Source organism: Zalophus californianus, chromosome X (assembly GCF_009762305.2).
Source record: "Zalophus californianus isolate mZalCal1 chromosome X, mZalCal1.pri.v2, whole genome shotgun sequence".
Classification (NCBI taxonomy): Eukaryota; Metazoa; Chordata; class Mammalia; order Carnivora; family Otariidae; genus Zalophus; species Zalophus californianus.
Window position 1 is genome coordinate 31905441 of NC_045612.1, and position 15032 is coordinate 31920472.

Below are 15032 nucleotides of genomic sequence, written 5' to 3' on the forward strand. Positions count from 1 at the left end.
ACTCCATTTACACTTAAAGTAATTATTGATAGGTATGTACTTATTGCCATTTTGTTGAGTTTTTTCGTAGTTTTTGTGGTTTTCTGTTCCCCTGTCTCTTACTCTCTTACCTTGTAATTTGATGCCTTTCTTTAGTGTTGTGCTTAGATTTCTTTCTCTGTTTTTTGTGTATCTCTTACAGGTTTTTGTTTTGTGGTTACCATGAGGTTCATGTATAACATCCTATGTATATAGCAGTCTATATTAAGTTGATGGTCATTTAAATTTGAACAGATTCTAAAAGCACTACATTTATATTCCCCCTTCACATTTTATGTATATGATGTCATGTTTTACATCTTTTCATTTTGTATATCCCTTAACTAATTTTTTTAAAGATTTTATTTATTTATTTGACAGAGAGAGACACAGCAAGAGAAGGAACACAAGCAGGGGGAGTGGGAGAGGGAGAAGCAGGCTTGCCGCGGAGCAGGGAGCCCGATGTGGGGCTCGATCCCAGGACCCTGGGATCATGACTTGAGCTGAAGGCAGACGCTTAAGGACTGAGCCACCCAGGTGCCCCTAATTTTCTAGATATAACTGATTTTACTAGTTTTGTCTTTTAACCTTTAGTTTATAAGGGATTTACATACTAACTTTACTATATGTTTGCTTTTACCAGTGAATTTTTTTCCTTTCATAATTTTGTTAGTTCTAGTTATGGCCTTGATTTATTGTTCTAGAAGTACCTTTAACATTTCTTATAATGTCAGTTTAGTGTGACAGACTCCTTTAACTTTTATTTGTCTGGGAAACTATCTCTCCTTCAGTTCTGAATAATTGTGCCAAGTAGTCTTGGTCGTCCCTTTTAGCATTTTGAATATATCATTCCACTCCCTTCTGGCCTATGAACTTTCTGCTGAAAAATTGGCTGATAACCTTATGGGGTTTACTTTTTTATTTTATTTTATTTTATTTATTTTATTTTATTTTATTTTATTTTATTTTATTTTATTTTATTTTATTTTATTTATTTTATTTTATTTTATTTTATTTTATTTTATTTTATTTTTTTATTTATTTTATTTTATTTGACACAGAGAGAGCACAAGCAGGGGGAGTGGCAGGCAGAGGGAGAAGGAGAAGCAGGCTCCCCACTGAGCAGGGAGCCTGACACAGGTCTTGATCCCAGGACCCTGGGAACATGACTTGAGCCGAAGGCAGCCACTTACCCAACTGAGCCAACCAGGCGCCCCTGGGGTTTCTCTTTAAGTAACTATTTTATCTTGCTGCTTTTAAGATTATTTCTTTATCTTTAATTTTTGACATTTTAATTACTATGTACCTGGGTATGGACCCTCTTGGGTTCACCTTGTTTGGGTTTCTCTGTACTTGCTGGACGTGGATATCTGTTTCCTTCTCCGGGTTAGCAAAGTGTTCAGGTATTATTTCTTCAAAGAATTTTTCTGCTCCTTTCTGTCTTGTCCTTCTGAAACCTGTGAATGTTAGCACTCTTGTGTTGTTCCAGAGATCTCTTAAGCTATTTTCATTTTTTAAATTCTTTTTTCCTTTTAGTGTTTAGCTTGGGTGATTTCTACTATGCTGTCTTCTAGATTGTTGATCCATTCTTCTGCTTCCTATAATCTGCTGTTGATTTCGTCTAGTGTATTGTATTCTTCAGCTCTGATTGGTTCTTTTTTATATTTTCTCTTTGTTGAAGTTCTCTCTGAGTTCATCCATTCTTCTCTCAAGTCCAGTGAGCATCTTTGTGACCATTATTTTGAGCAATCTATCAGGTAGATTGTTTATCTCCATTTTGTTTAGTTCTTTTTCTGAGGTTTTATCTTGATCTTCCTTTGGAACATATTCCCTTCTGCTTTTATTTTTTAAGATTTTTTTTTTTTTTTAATTTGACAGAGAGAGACACAGAGAGAGAGGAACACAAGCAGGGGGAGGGGGAGAGGGAGAAGCAGGCTCCCCACTTAGCAGGGAGCCCAGTGTGAGGCTCCATCCCAGGACCCTGGGATCATGACCTGAGCCAAAGGCAGATGCTTAATGACTGAGCCACCCAGGCGCCCCCCCCACACCCCGCACCTCTGCTTTTTGTCTGACTCTCTGTGTCTATTTCTATGTATTAGGTAGGTCAGCTATGTTGTCTGCTCTTGGAAGTGGTGGCCTTATATAGAAGGTGTCCTGTGGGGCCCAGTAGTGCAATCCACTGTGGTCACCTGAGCCAGACACTCTAGGGGTATCCTGTTTGGGATGCATGCACCCTCCTTTTTTTTATTCTTTTTCATGCTGTTATTATTGGAATTGTTTTCTTAATTCCATTTTCATTTTGTTTATTGCAAATGTATACAAGTACAATTGATTTTGGTATATATAACCTTACTGAACTCATTTATTAATTCTAATTGTCTTTTACTTGGTTCCTTAGGATTTTTTTTATGCAAGCTCAATTCATCTACTAATAGAGATAGTCTTATTACCTACCTCCTTTCTAATGTAGATGCCAGTTATTTCTTTTCCTTGAGTAATTAGTTGCCCTGGCTACTACTTCCAGCACATTGTTGAATAAAAGTGGTAAGAGCACGAGGATATCTATCCTTGTCTTGTTCCTCATATTAGAGGGAAAGCATCCAATCTTTTATTATTAACTATAATGGGGGTTGTGGGTTGCTTTTTAAAAATGGCATTAAGTTAGCATTTATTTTAACACTGAGTTTTGGGCACCCTCTTAAAATTTTGAGCCTGAGGTGTAACTGCATTCACTTTAGTCTTGCACCTGCCATTTTAAAAGATTTGGTGGAGGGGTGCACCTGGCTGGCTTAGTTGACAGAGCATGTGACTCTTGATCTTGCGGTCATGAGTTCAAGCCCCATGTGTGGTATAGAGTTTACTTAAAATAAAAAAAAAATTAAAGAAAAAAGTTTTGGGGGAAATTGTAAAACCTATTAAGGATTCTGAATTCATATTGCTATGCAAGTGCCTTTATATTCTCTGTCTGTTTTAAAGAAAACAAATCTATAAATCACAGTTCATGCATTTATTGTGATGGTGAGCTTAATTTATGAAAGAAGATGCCAAGATTCAATTAGTAGGCCAATGCACAGAGAAAAAACTTTGGCTGTAGTTCAAATGATAAGGCAAATCACAAATGACTCCTACTTTCACTTTTTTGATTCATCAGTGAACTATGGACCTAACTAAATCCCATAATACAACTTCCACTGTGGATATGTAAGATCGTATGAATGATAGTGGTACCCACACTTCCCTTCCTGCCTTCTTTCATTTTGTTAAATTTGCTATACTTACCTGTTATGGCCCGGGAAAACTATTCTCTTTATCCACACCTGCATCCTGTACTACCTTGAATCCCTTGCACAGTAAAAGTCGAGTGGTCTAATTAGTAAAGTGGAGACTTATGTTGGAAAACTCTTAGTCTGAAAGAGTTGGCTTTCTGTGGAGTTCTGACTAATGAATTGTCACTTAACAAGTCTTACCATATTTGAAAGTTACTTACTAAAAAGAGGTAAAACTCTAGTAAATGGACTACACTAATTGTGATACCAGATTTTCACTGTTGTTTTTCATTTAGTTGATTCATGTTGATTATGACCGAATGGGATGTCAAATAGTATTGTATCTTTTTAAAAGGAAATTCTTTATCTTTTTAATTTAATGTTGAAGAATAAGATAAAACTTCAAGAAGGCAGATTACTATTTTTTTTTTTTAAGATTTTATTTATTTGACAGAGAGAGAGACAGCGAGAGAGGGAACACAAGCAGGGGGAGTGGGAGAGGGAGAAGCAGGCTTCCCGGCAAGCAGGGAGCCTGATGAGGGGCTCGATCCCAGGACCCCAGGATCATGACCTGAGCCAAAGGCAGACGCTTAACAACTGAGCCACCCAGGCGCCCCAAGGCAGATTACTATTAAATGCCCAACTTTTTTCTGAGATTGTGATCTATAAATTACAGTGGTTCTTGGGACACCTGGGTGGCTCAGTTGATTAAGCGACTGCCTTCGGCTCAGGTCATGATCCTGGAGTCCCGGGATCGAGTCCCACATCGGGCTCCCTGCTCAGCGGGGAGTCTGCTTCTCCCTCTGACCCTCTTCCCTCTCGTGCTCTCTATCTCTCATTCTCTCTCTCTCAAATAAATAAATAAAATCTTTAAAAAAAATTACAGTGGTTCTTAATTAAAGAGGGTTCTTAATTCAATATAAATAACTGATCGATCATGTGGGTAGAACTCAATATATTCTTCTTGGTCAGAATAACAAGTATTATATCTAATATTTTATATAAAAATATATAAATATGTATTATATATAAACAAGTAGACTAACAAATCTCATCTGTGTGAATTTTTCAAAAATTTCTCATAAAAAATTTTGTTCAAAATATAGTCGGAGGATTCTATTCATATTAACCTAAGTTATTGAGGAATGATTAATACTTTTTAAAGAAATGCCATACTGAATTTATCACTGTGAAAGAAATACTTTTATTTCTGTTACTGTTTAGATGTTGCTTATCATTTAAAGCATGGACTTTAGATTTCAGCTATAGATTGATTTGAAAACCAGAATCCATCAGCTTAACGATCTCTTGTGCAAAGACAATAAAATGATTCAACCTTTACTTTGATAATACTAGAAAAATATAATGTAATAAAAACACTGCATTGCATCTAGATTTTTCAGCAGTCACTTGGAACTTGATTATTCCATTATATTGGAGATACAAGCATTTCTGTTTTCAGATTGCTTGTGAATCTCATTTTGCTTGGATAAACAGCTTTCTGGTAAGATGATTACTGTAATATAAAACCACTTAAGAATTTTACCCTTTGGAACATTGAGGACAAATTGAATTATGGCCTGCTAGTGTGGAGATGGGGAAAAACAACCTTCACCTGCTTGCTTAAATGCACCCCAAACTGGAAGCTTTAATAGATGATACCCACTTCGTTTCCTTCCCCAGTAAAATGCACAATAATTGTTTACCTTTCCTGAATTTTGGTATAGATTTCATTTGTAGGTTTCTTGTAAGCCGCCTTCTTTCTGTTTTGCTGTCTTTCTCTTGTTTGGAAGTTTTCATAGGAGATATAGGATTTTCCATGGTGAATAGGACCCGAGAGGTGTCTTACCATCTTTTGAAGGTGAAGATGTGGGGAAGAGCAGGATGTTGTGCAACTAATGTGTCTTTAATATGGCTGTGGATTTTCTCTCGGTTTTACACATGCACACGCGCATACACACACGTGCATGTGCAATTGAAGTCAAACATCTTTCCTTACACTTATTCTTGCTGTTGTTATTCTTTCTCTCTGCCAGGCCTCTTCAGATACTTACCTACTGGAATACACACTTTTGTTACTGAATTTTGGGGGGAATACTTGATGTATTGTGAACATTAAACCTCCACCTGTTTGTTCCGTGTTGCAGGCTTCCTCCTCATCTCCCCACCGGCTGCTGTATCTTTTCAGGATGTTTATGGTGCGTTGTACCTTATAGAATTGTAACCTTGTTTTTCACTAACAGACTTAGAAACCATTTTCATATTCTTTGTGGCTTCTGAGTTTGTGTTGGCCCCTAGAAAGACTTTATCTTTGCCTCATTAAAAATGTATATTCTTTTTATCTTTTACTATTACAACTTTATTTTTTCATGTTTAGTTATTTATTCCATCTGTAGGATGTATATATATATGGTACAGATAGAATTTCAGTTCTTCTCCTAACATAGCCAGTTTCCCTAAACCTATTCATTGAGAAATTCATCTTTTAGTTACTGGTCCTAAGTACCACATGTACCATGTAGTTAATAACCATATGCAATTGGATCTGTTTTGGGACTTGATTCTATTGATCTCTCTGTCCCCATACTGGTACCACACTGTTATAGTTACTGTACCTTTATAGTACATTTTATTTTTTTATTTTTATTTTATTTTTTTGAGAGGGAAGGGGAAGGAGAGGGAATGGGCAGAGAGTGAGAAAATCTTTTTTTTTTAAATTTTATTATGTTATGTTAATCACCATACATTACATCAGTAGTTTTTGATGTAGTGATCCATGATTCATTGTTTGCGTGTAACACCCAGTGCTCCATGCAGAACGTGCCCTCTTTAATACCCATCACCAGGCTAAGCCATTCCCCCACCCCCTCCCCTCTAGAACCCTCCGTTTGTTTCGAGAGAGAGAATCTTAAGCAAGCTCCATGCCCAGTGCAGAGCCCGATGTGGGGCTTGATCTCACAACCCTGAGATCATGACCTGAGCCGAAATCAAGAGTCAGACGCTTAACCAACTGAGCTACCCAGGTGCCCTCTTTATAGTACATTTTAATATCAGCAGGGAAAGGTTGCCTCCTCCCTTATTTTTCTGTTTTAAAAAAATTTCAGATGGTTTTCATGTGTTCTCTTTTTCTGATGAACTGAGGAATTCAATATGGAAAATATCCATCCCCTTCCACCAAAAAAAATTCTGACCCTTTGCTAATTGGATTGGAATTGAGTTGAATTTTCTATATGAATTTTGAGGGAAATTTGCATCTTTGTGATTTTGAGTTTTTCTATTCGATATTTGTGTGTGTATTTGTATCCATGTCCTTTATGATTTTATAAACTCGAGTAAAATTTTATTTTTTCTGTCTTTCAGATTTCTTTTTAAGCTCATTCCTAGATATTTTACAGATTTTTTGGGGAAGATAAGACATCTTTGTCTTTATAGAGCTGATATTCCTATAGTGGGCATTTTACTATATTAGTTTTCCAGTTGATTCTTCTGAACTTTGTATAGAAGCTATGTTACCTGTAAATCGTTTGTTCTTAAAGTGTCATCCATGATCTACCAGCAGCAATATCCTTTGTGAATTTCTTAGGAAAGCAAATTTTCTAGATCCATCACACATCAACTGAATGAGAAACTCTGGGGATGAGGCCCAGCAATCACTGTTTATCTCGCTGTCTAGAGGATTCTGATACATACTCTGGTTTGTGGACCACCGATGTAAATAATGATTTTTATTTTTCCTTACACATATTTCCTTTTCTCACTTCTTTTTTCTTGCAAGATGTTTTTGTAACAGTGCTTAGTGAATTATGTAGAATGGACTTTGACTGAAGAGGCTGAAACAAATTGCTAACTTCCAAAAGTAAGACTACAGATGGGGAGGGTGAGAAATGCACTATTCCTTAACCAGGTGACTGGGGGCAACTTAGCCTGAGAGAGAGGGAGATGGAGTGAGAGAGACTGAGTATATAATTTAGCATAAGGATTTTGATGGGTAGCAGAGAGAGGTGTGCTTAAAAGTGAAACATACTACAGTGTCGCTCCTGTAGATAAGGGTGATAACATGAAACTGAAAGAAATGAAGACAGCTAAGCTTGGCAGTTGACACTGAAACAGTTGTTAGACCAAGTTTAGCCCTTTTTACAAGAGGGCAGCCACTATTAGAAAAATCAGATAGAATTGTATTAACACAAGGGTAACAACTTGAACACGGGTAAAAAGTCCAGTTGCAGCGATAAGATGAATGAGGCCATCAGCTAATGATATGTCCCAACGGAATTCCTGAAGCCTGAGTGACAAAATGAAAAGGGACTACCAAGGGATCAGATCAAGAAGGAAAGAGTGGTATTATATATTGCAAGAAGTAGCGGAGCCAGGTGTGTGCTGTATGCTGTAGCAATCCAGAACAAGATGGTAGTAGTGACCACATGGTGGTCCAGGGGCAGATCGCCTCAGTGACTATGGGAAGGAAACCGTAATGGTTGAGGACAGTGTATCAGCCATCCTGGCATGCGGCCAGGGGAAAGGGAGAAACTTCTAGAACATGGGGAATCTAGTCTTTTTGGTAGGAGTTTAGAACAAGAAGTGGCTCTTAGACCTCTCCGGACCCCCTCGTTTCAGCGCAGAATGCTGATAAGGAGGAAAACAGGCAGATGGATCACTTGCATGAATGCTCTAAAATCAGGTACAGTTGCAGCCTTTAGGGTATAGCACAACCTTTATAATTTTTAGCGTTGCAAATTTTCTGATGGGTGCACATATGTGGGAGCATACTACATAGTCCCAGCAGGCTTTAGATTTACTCTAGGGGAAAAAAAAAATCACCACTCAGTTTTACATCTAGTACGCAAGTATCTTCGGTCCTTCAGGTGGGCCCTTTTCAGCGCCCCAGGTGGGAGGTGAGTGTGGCATCCGGCCTGGGTGAAAGCTGAAAGATTTGATAGTCTAACCCTCCGTGACGTTTTTAAAAATTAGCTTTTGTATAACAAACTATATTCCCAAAGAGTACAATTCTGTTTCTTACACGTCACTTTTTGCCGTGTCAAGATGATTCTGAATTTTTGGTGCTGCTGCTATATATAACTTGATTGAGAGAAGTGCAATTATGTACAATTTTTCTACATTGTGCAGTTTTTCAGTTTTGTAGTGTTGAGCACTTTTCACTGATCTTTTCTGTCAGCTTTTCTTATCAGAGTGCTTGACAAAATTTTATATGAAGGCAGACGATCATAGCCATCCTGAATTTCTTTTATGTAACATGAGGTTAGCTCATAAGCAGGGTTTACTTTACGTGGTATAAAATTGGCTAGGCTTTTCTCAAATCTCATTATTGTTAAAACTGTTGGTTTTTGGGCAGAGCAGGACAGAGTGAGACGGTGGATCTGAATTAAGTGCTAAGTCATAAACTAGAATCTCTATTTGAAATAACATCTAACTATAGGATAGGTGCTTGTGAAATATTAGATTTGCGAATTACCTAAAATAAATGCTTAAGAGTAAAATTGGTTGAACTTAGGCAAGTTATCTCAGCGATCCAAAGCAGTCCTGTCAGTTTTATTTCTGGTGAGCTGGGGAGGATATTTTAAGGGCAAAACCACAATTACGTCTTTGTCAGGTGCATGCTCTGAGTAATGATTAGTTTCCCCTTTATTCACGAGAGTAGCGTGACTGTGGAGGAGTGTGTCTTTTTAATTATAATGCATGTCTGCTTATGTTTTTGTCCTGCCTTTTTCCTTAATCTTTGCAAATGTTCTACCCACCTATCTATATTTGCTGGCCTTTGTATGTCATGTCTGGTCTGCTCATCTACACGGTCCCTACTTTAGGGGAGAGATCATGTATTATACTTTTTTGTTTCATTTTATTAAAATATTTCAAGCATACAGAAAAGTAGAGACCAGTATCACAACCCTTCCTATAACCACCGCTTAGCTATGTGATACCATAGCATTTTGCCTCTCTCCTCAGGTAACACTGTCCCCAGTTGGGAGTTTATCATTCCCATGAATATTTTAATGCTTTTTCTGTATGCATATATGTGTATATAGTGGGTATGCATTTATGTATGGTCTTACGTGCTCTTGAAATTTTTATATATTATCATACTTCTTCAGTTTCCATTTTTGTGGGTTTCACCTGCCATTGTGTCCCCTATTATCAGAACAAAATAAAAAACATCTCCTTCTACCCGATATCCCCCCTCCAACTACCACCTATTTTTTTTTTTTTTTTTTTTTTGCTCCTTATTAAAGCAAAACTCTTGGTAAGAGTTGTATGTACTTGTTTCCTTTCTCTCCTTTCATTGTCTCTTGAACCCGTGCTCAGCAGCCATTTTCTCCACCATTCCATGTAAACCACTCTCATCAAGGTGTCCAGTGACCTCCTTGTTACCACATCAAGTCGTCTTTTCTCAATTCTTCACTTCACCTCTCAGCAGTATATGACACACTCGATTACGTCTTTCTTTATGTAACACTTTATTCAGCCTTCTCGGTTACCGTACCTTCCTGATTGTCTCCTACCTCGTGGCCACTCTTTCTTATTTCTTTTGCTGGATCCCCCCTTTTTTTTATTTTGAAATAAGTTGGACAGAAGAGTCTAGAATGAAAAGTTAACATTCCTCCCAAACTCACATTCCCTCGCACTAATAATGGATATACAGACATTGTGCATGTGTGTTTGAATCTTATAGGTGAACCAATGCCTCAATTTAAATTGTATTTATTTGTTTTTTAATGATTTGTATTTTTTCGTGTGCACGTCCTATTTCTCTTATTTGTTCACTGTTACTATTATGTTTTATTGTTTTTATTTTCTGTGTGTGTAAGTTAAAATCATTAGCCCTTTGTTGTCTGTCATGTGGTGGGGGGGGATATTTTTTTCCTAGCTCATCAAATGCCACTTGACTTCGTGATATTTTTGAAGTACAGAGTTTTAATTTGTTTTGTACAATCAGATTTAACATTTTTTTTTTTTATGGTTCCTCAATTTGGGGTCCTGCCTACCTTCTCTACTACATGATTATAAATAATTTCACTTGGGTTTTCTTTCGAACTGTTTCAGGGTTTCATTTTTTCCCTTTAAATCTTTGATCTATCTGGAATTTATTTAGCATCCCCTAATGTGAAGTGAAGTGGTATAAGCTTATTTATTTTTCTAAATGGCTGCCTGATTCTTCCCCAATCACTTATTTAATCATCTCTTTTCCCTTACTTGTTTGGAGGCCACCGTTACCATAGAGTCATTCCCTGATGAATTTGAGTTCCTTTCAAGTTCTTGAAAGAATTTGTGTTGTGTTTTTTTAAGTTTATTTATTTATTTATTTAGTAATCTCTACACCCAACGTGGGGCCCGAACTCACGACCCTGAGATCAAGGGTCGCGTGCTCTTCCCACTGAGCCAGGCAGGCACACCCATTTATGTTTGTTTTATTTTTCAAACCACTGCAGTGTGGTTCTGTGCACCTGTGTTCAAAATACTCTCTAAAAAAAGTAATCACTGACTATAGCTGTCACATCACTTAGTTGGTATCTTACTTGGACTGGACAGAACTTGCAACAGTCGAATACCTTCCAACCACTCTTCTGAACCCATCTCCTTCCTTAGCTTTAATCTCACATTTCTCTTAGTTTCCCTCCTACCTGTCTCTTTCTTTGCTAGCTTATCTTCCTCAGTTTCTTGCACAACAGTGTTTTTGGGATTCCACCTTCTCATGGCAAATACACTTCTGAGGAATATTTCCCAGTCTCTTTACTTCAGCACTTACTTAACTGGCTGAATATCCTCATATTTTCATTTCTAGTTCCAGTCTAAATCTGGGTATATATATATATATATCCAGTTTTCTATTAGATGCTATATGGCGTGCCCTAGGGGACTTGGGTATGTCTGCACCAAACCCTTGTTCTCCTTCCTTCTGATATTTTTCCTTCTTCTCTCTACCCTGCCTCACCTGCTATCATTACCAGTTCCCCCAGTTATGTAAATAGATTTTGTCTTTGATGTCACTTGATCGCTTTAGTATCTACCAATGATCTTTCAGTCCGAAATCCTAGTTTTCCCTGGCTTTTCCCATAGCTCTCGTCTGTGCTCTTATTTCATGCCTTGACTGTAGAAGTGGTTTCTTAACTGGTCCCCATACTTCCAGTTTCTCTCTCTCTCTCTGATCTACCCCCACATTGCAAGCTGCGTCAATTTTCTAATACATAGATTTGATCATATAGATTCCCTGATTGAAAAACAGCTGGTTTTAGTTAAATCTTGTGTTTAATGGATCATTGTTTACATTGTTTACTTCCTCTCCCTTCCTAACTTCATTAAAATGAGACTTAAAGAAATGGAAAGATTCAAAAGGACAAAGAGAACAGGAGGGGCAACACTGACAATTGCAAGGTTTAAACTAATTTTTTATTTAGTCAAAGGAAGTTAACAACTTGAGAATCTCCCCCTACACGAACTTTTGAGAGAAACCAACTAATTCTTCCCATACAACTCCTAATATTTCAAGATTTGGGGGCATCTGGTCTGCGGAAGGCGGGAATAAGTCTTGAGATTGGCAATGTGGGCTGTTCCTTGAAAGTCTCTATAGTAAATGGCTGGAGTCCCATGTCCTGTCATCCACTCCCTGCTCCTCAGGAGACCAGAGGTTTGTTATCTGGAGAATTTGAATGGGAGAGCCCCAGACTCTGAGATGCGGCAGGTAGATTGGTTGAAACCGTGGGACTGAGTGAGAGTTTGAATACCTAGTTTGGGGACTTCTATGTTCTACTCTAGATGCAAGTTGATGAAAAGGGGCAAGAGTTATTTATTTTCACACTCCCAGATTCCTAATGATAATCTAGATATGCTTGTTTATCTCTTGGCACATCTTCTAAAAAATTGTGTAGCCTAAAAAAAATTAAAATTTCTCAACACCTTAAAATTCTCTCACCACTTCAACATTTTTAGAAAAGATAAGTCCAAAGGTCAGTTGATTTCGAGATGCTTAAGAATTTTTTTTTTTCATTTAGGCTACTCAATTTCTTGTAATAACAGAAAATACGATTGTGTAAATAAATAAAAATGCTAAATTATCATTTGATTTGTTTCTTTTTCAGAATTACAAAGACCCAAGAAATAGAGTACTTTTTCCCCTTCTGTATCTTTTGCTCTGACCCCAAATTAAGGGACAGGGAGGGGGCAGGGAACAATGAAGAGAACCTTTTTTCTCTGACTTAATTATCTTAGGTCTTCACATAGCTTTATAACAAGCATAATTATATGAACAAACTAAATTGCATACTCTACATTTTTATCTCCCCAGTGCAATAAATTGATTTTATTAACAAGAAATATTTAAGTAAAGTATACCTTTCTGCTTCCCAGTGTATTTGAAATGAATAGAACCCTTGAAATATACATCTCCAATGCAAAGCAATCACATGACTAGAAACAATATATTAGATTTAGTTTGCTACCACCTCACCGGCTCTTTTTCCGTAAAAAACCACCAACCAAACAAAAATTCAGTCCAGATCAAGAAAACAACCCCCACTACCTATTTTATGTCTTTAAGATTTCTATGCCTTTCTAGCCTTAATTTTGACCAGCCACTTCTAAAACTGGGCCCTGATTATGGCTTTTGAGGCCTCATGTGCTCCTGGTAACTCGGAATTTAGTGCTGTCTGTGTCTCTACTTGGCAAATGTTTGCCTCAACTCTTCACCTGTAACTTCTCTTGTCTCTCCTAACTTCACGCAGACTCCTCAGGTCTCCTCAGGGTTAATCCAGCTTCCCATTTACTTGGTTGTTATTCTAATGATTTCACAGAAATGCAGTCAGTGCTATTTAATGAGCCACTATGGAATTTTGTAGATAATTTGACTGTGGCAGATTCAGTTCCTTCAATGTTCTCCATTTTCTTAATTTTCATAAGCTAGAATATGGACATTGGGAACACAGACATACATTTTTTGTCTTTCTGTCACCAAATATATAAAATATTACATGGATAGCATAATTTGAAAATTCTAGTATTGATTTTTATAGTAAATATTGACTTCTTTTCCTCCTGAACAGGTCATTATCCAAGTGTTAGAGGTGATGGATCATCTTCATAGAGGGGAATCAGTTGCTGCAATACTCCGTAACCGGTATATTTATGGAAGCAATTTACCTTATGAGTTATATAATGTCTCTCCTGCCTATTTATATACCTAACATAGTTGCTATTTGTTGAATGCCTGGAATAATATAAAATATTTGCTGTATGAGTGAATATAAGAATGACGAAGAGATGGAATGAAGAGCATGTTAGCAACCGTGTGTTCTGAGCTAGTGAAAAAATAGAGAATATAATTAGACATCATAATTGGTGTAAATTGTGATCACGTGACATTCAGTAAATGGAGCTATTGACTTGATTTTTTAATTTTAAAGCATGTCAGTGAATAAATACAGGTATCCGTTGCTTAAGAACAGATGTCTCAACCAAGTATTTTTTTATTTTTATTTTTTTTCATGGGACTCACGTGACCAGTATTCACTTTATTTTCTTCTATATTAACGTACTCTTCGTAAACACACCCACCAGAGTATGCCTGACATATAGCAATCAAGGAAGTTTCTTTTCATTAACAATGGCCATAACTTTATAACCCAAAACTAATTATAAACTTCCCAGCCTCAACCCACATGAACGGATGAACCAATATAACGAAAAACAAGCTTCAGTTTTCTCCAGATATTTAATGCGAGACGCAGTGTAGCCATACCCCATGAAATGCTGATTACCACTAGGCGGTTGTTGCCCTACTGAATCAAATAAAACTACTGCAACACAGCTAAAAGCTTCATATGGATGTCAACCAAGTATTTTTTTAAATAGTATTGCCCTGTGATTGTACATTTCTGTTATTTAAAAATCCAGTTAAAACTTTTTCAGAGAGTTATAAGAAATTCCGAACTTTCTCTGACAACTTATGATTTTAAATTCATGGTTTAAAGAAATATAGCCTTTGCTTTGTAGGTGCGAAAGAGTATCCCTTATTCCCAGCAGTTGAATTGCATGGTTTGAGTGAATCCTTCGAAATAATATGCGGGAATTGTCTATATCATGGCTCTGACACTTACTAGTTGTCTAGTCTTGGGCAAATTTCTTAATTGCTCAGTGCCTTAACTTCCTCATCTATGAATTGGGGATGGTATTACCTACATCTCAGGGTTGTTTTGAGGATTAAATAAGTGTCTGTGGGGTGTGGTGAGAGAGCTTGGCAAATAATGCATGGAATATTGGTGCTCCTATTGAAATGTAAATGTGAGATTTTAACTATTTTGAAATACAATATTGTGTTTCTGAATTCTGATATGCTTTAAAATAGGTGTGTCTTAAAAGAATAAGAAAAGAGGGGAGAGTTTCAAGTAGGAAGGGGTCATATATGAAGTCACTGTTACTTGCCAGATACCATACTAAGGATTTTACATAATAATCCTATTACGGAAATATCATATGATGGGTGCCTGTTTGTTGGAATGTGTACTCTCATGTGGGCAAGGGGCTGTAAGGTAAACTTGTTCAGAGACGCAGAAAGCAAGGAAATCCTAGCACGAATAATGTGTGGCCATGTTGGATGAGAAGAGAGAAGAAAAGAGTAATGTGTGTGGGGGTGAATTCCTACTGGTGAGTTGAGTCTGCAGAGTCCAAGCACTGCTGAGTAGGAGGGTCTGTATCACACATTTGGAAGAGGAAAGAGTAGGAGGGCAGGATTTCCAAAGGTCA

The 15032-nt window shown here is 37.2% G+C and overlaps 1 protein-coding gene across 2 annotated transcripts in view; it reads left to right on the forward strand.

Annotated features, from left to right (window-relative positions):
- Positions 1-15032, forward strand: part of KLHL13 (kelch like family member 13) — a 200133-nt gene that overhangs the window by 67158 nt on the left and 117943 nt on the right. For both annotated transcript variants that reach the window (XM_027609350.2, XM_027609344.2), the window contains exon 2: positions 13334-13407. In XM_027609350.2, the coding sequence (XP_027465151.1) occupies positions 13358-13407 (50 nt within the window). In that variant the 5' untranslated portion in view covers positions 13334-13357. The remainder of the gene's footprint in view (positions 1-13333; positions 13408-15032) is intronic.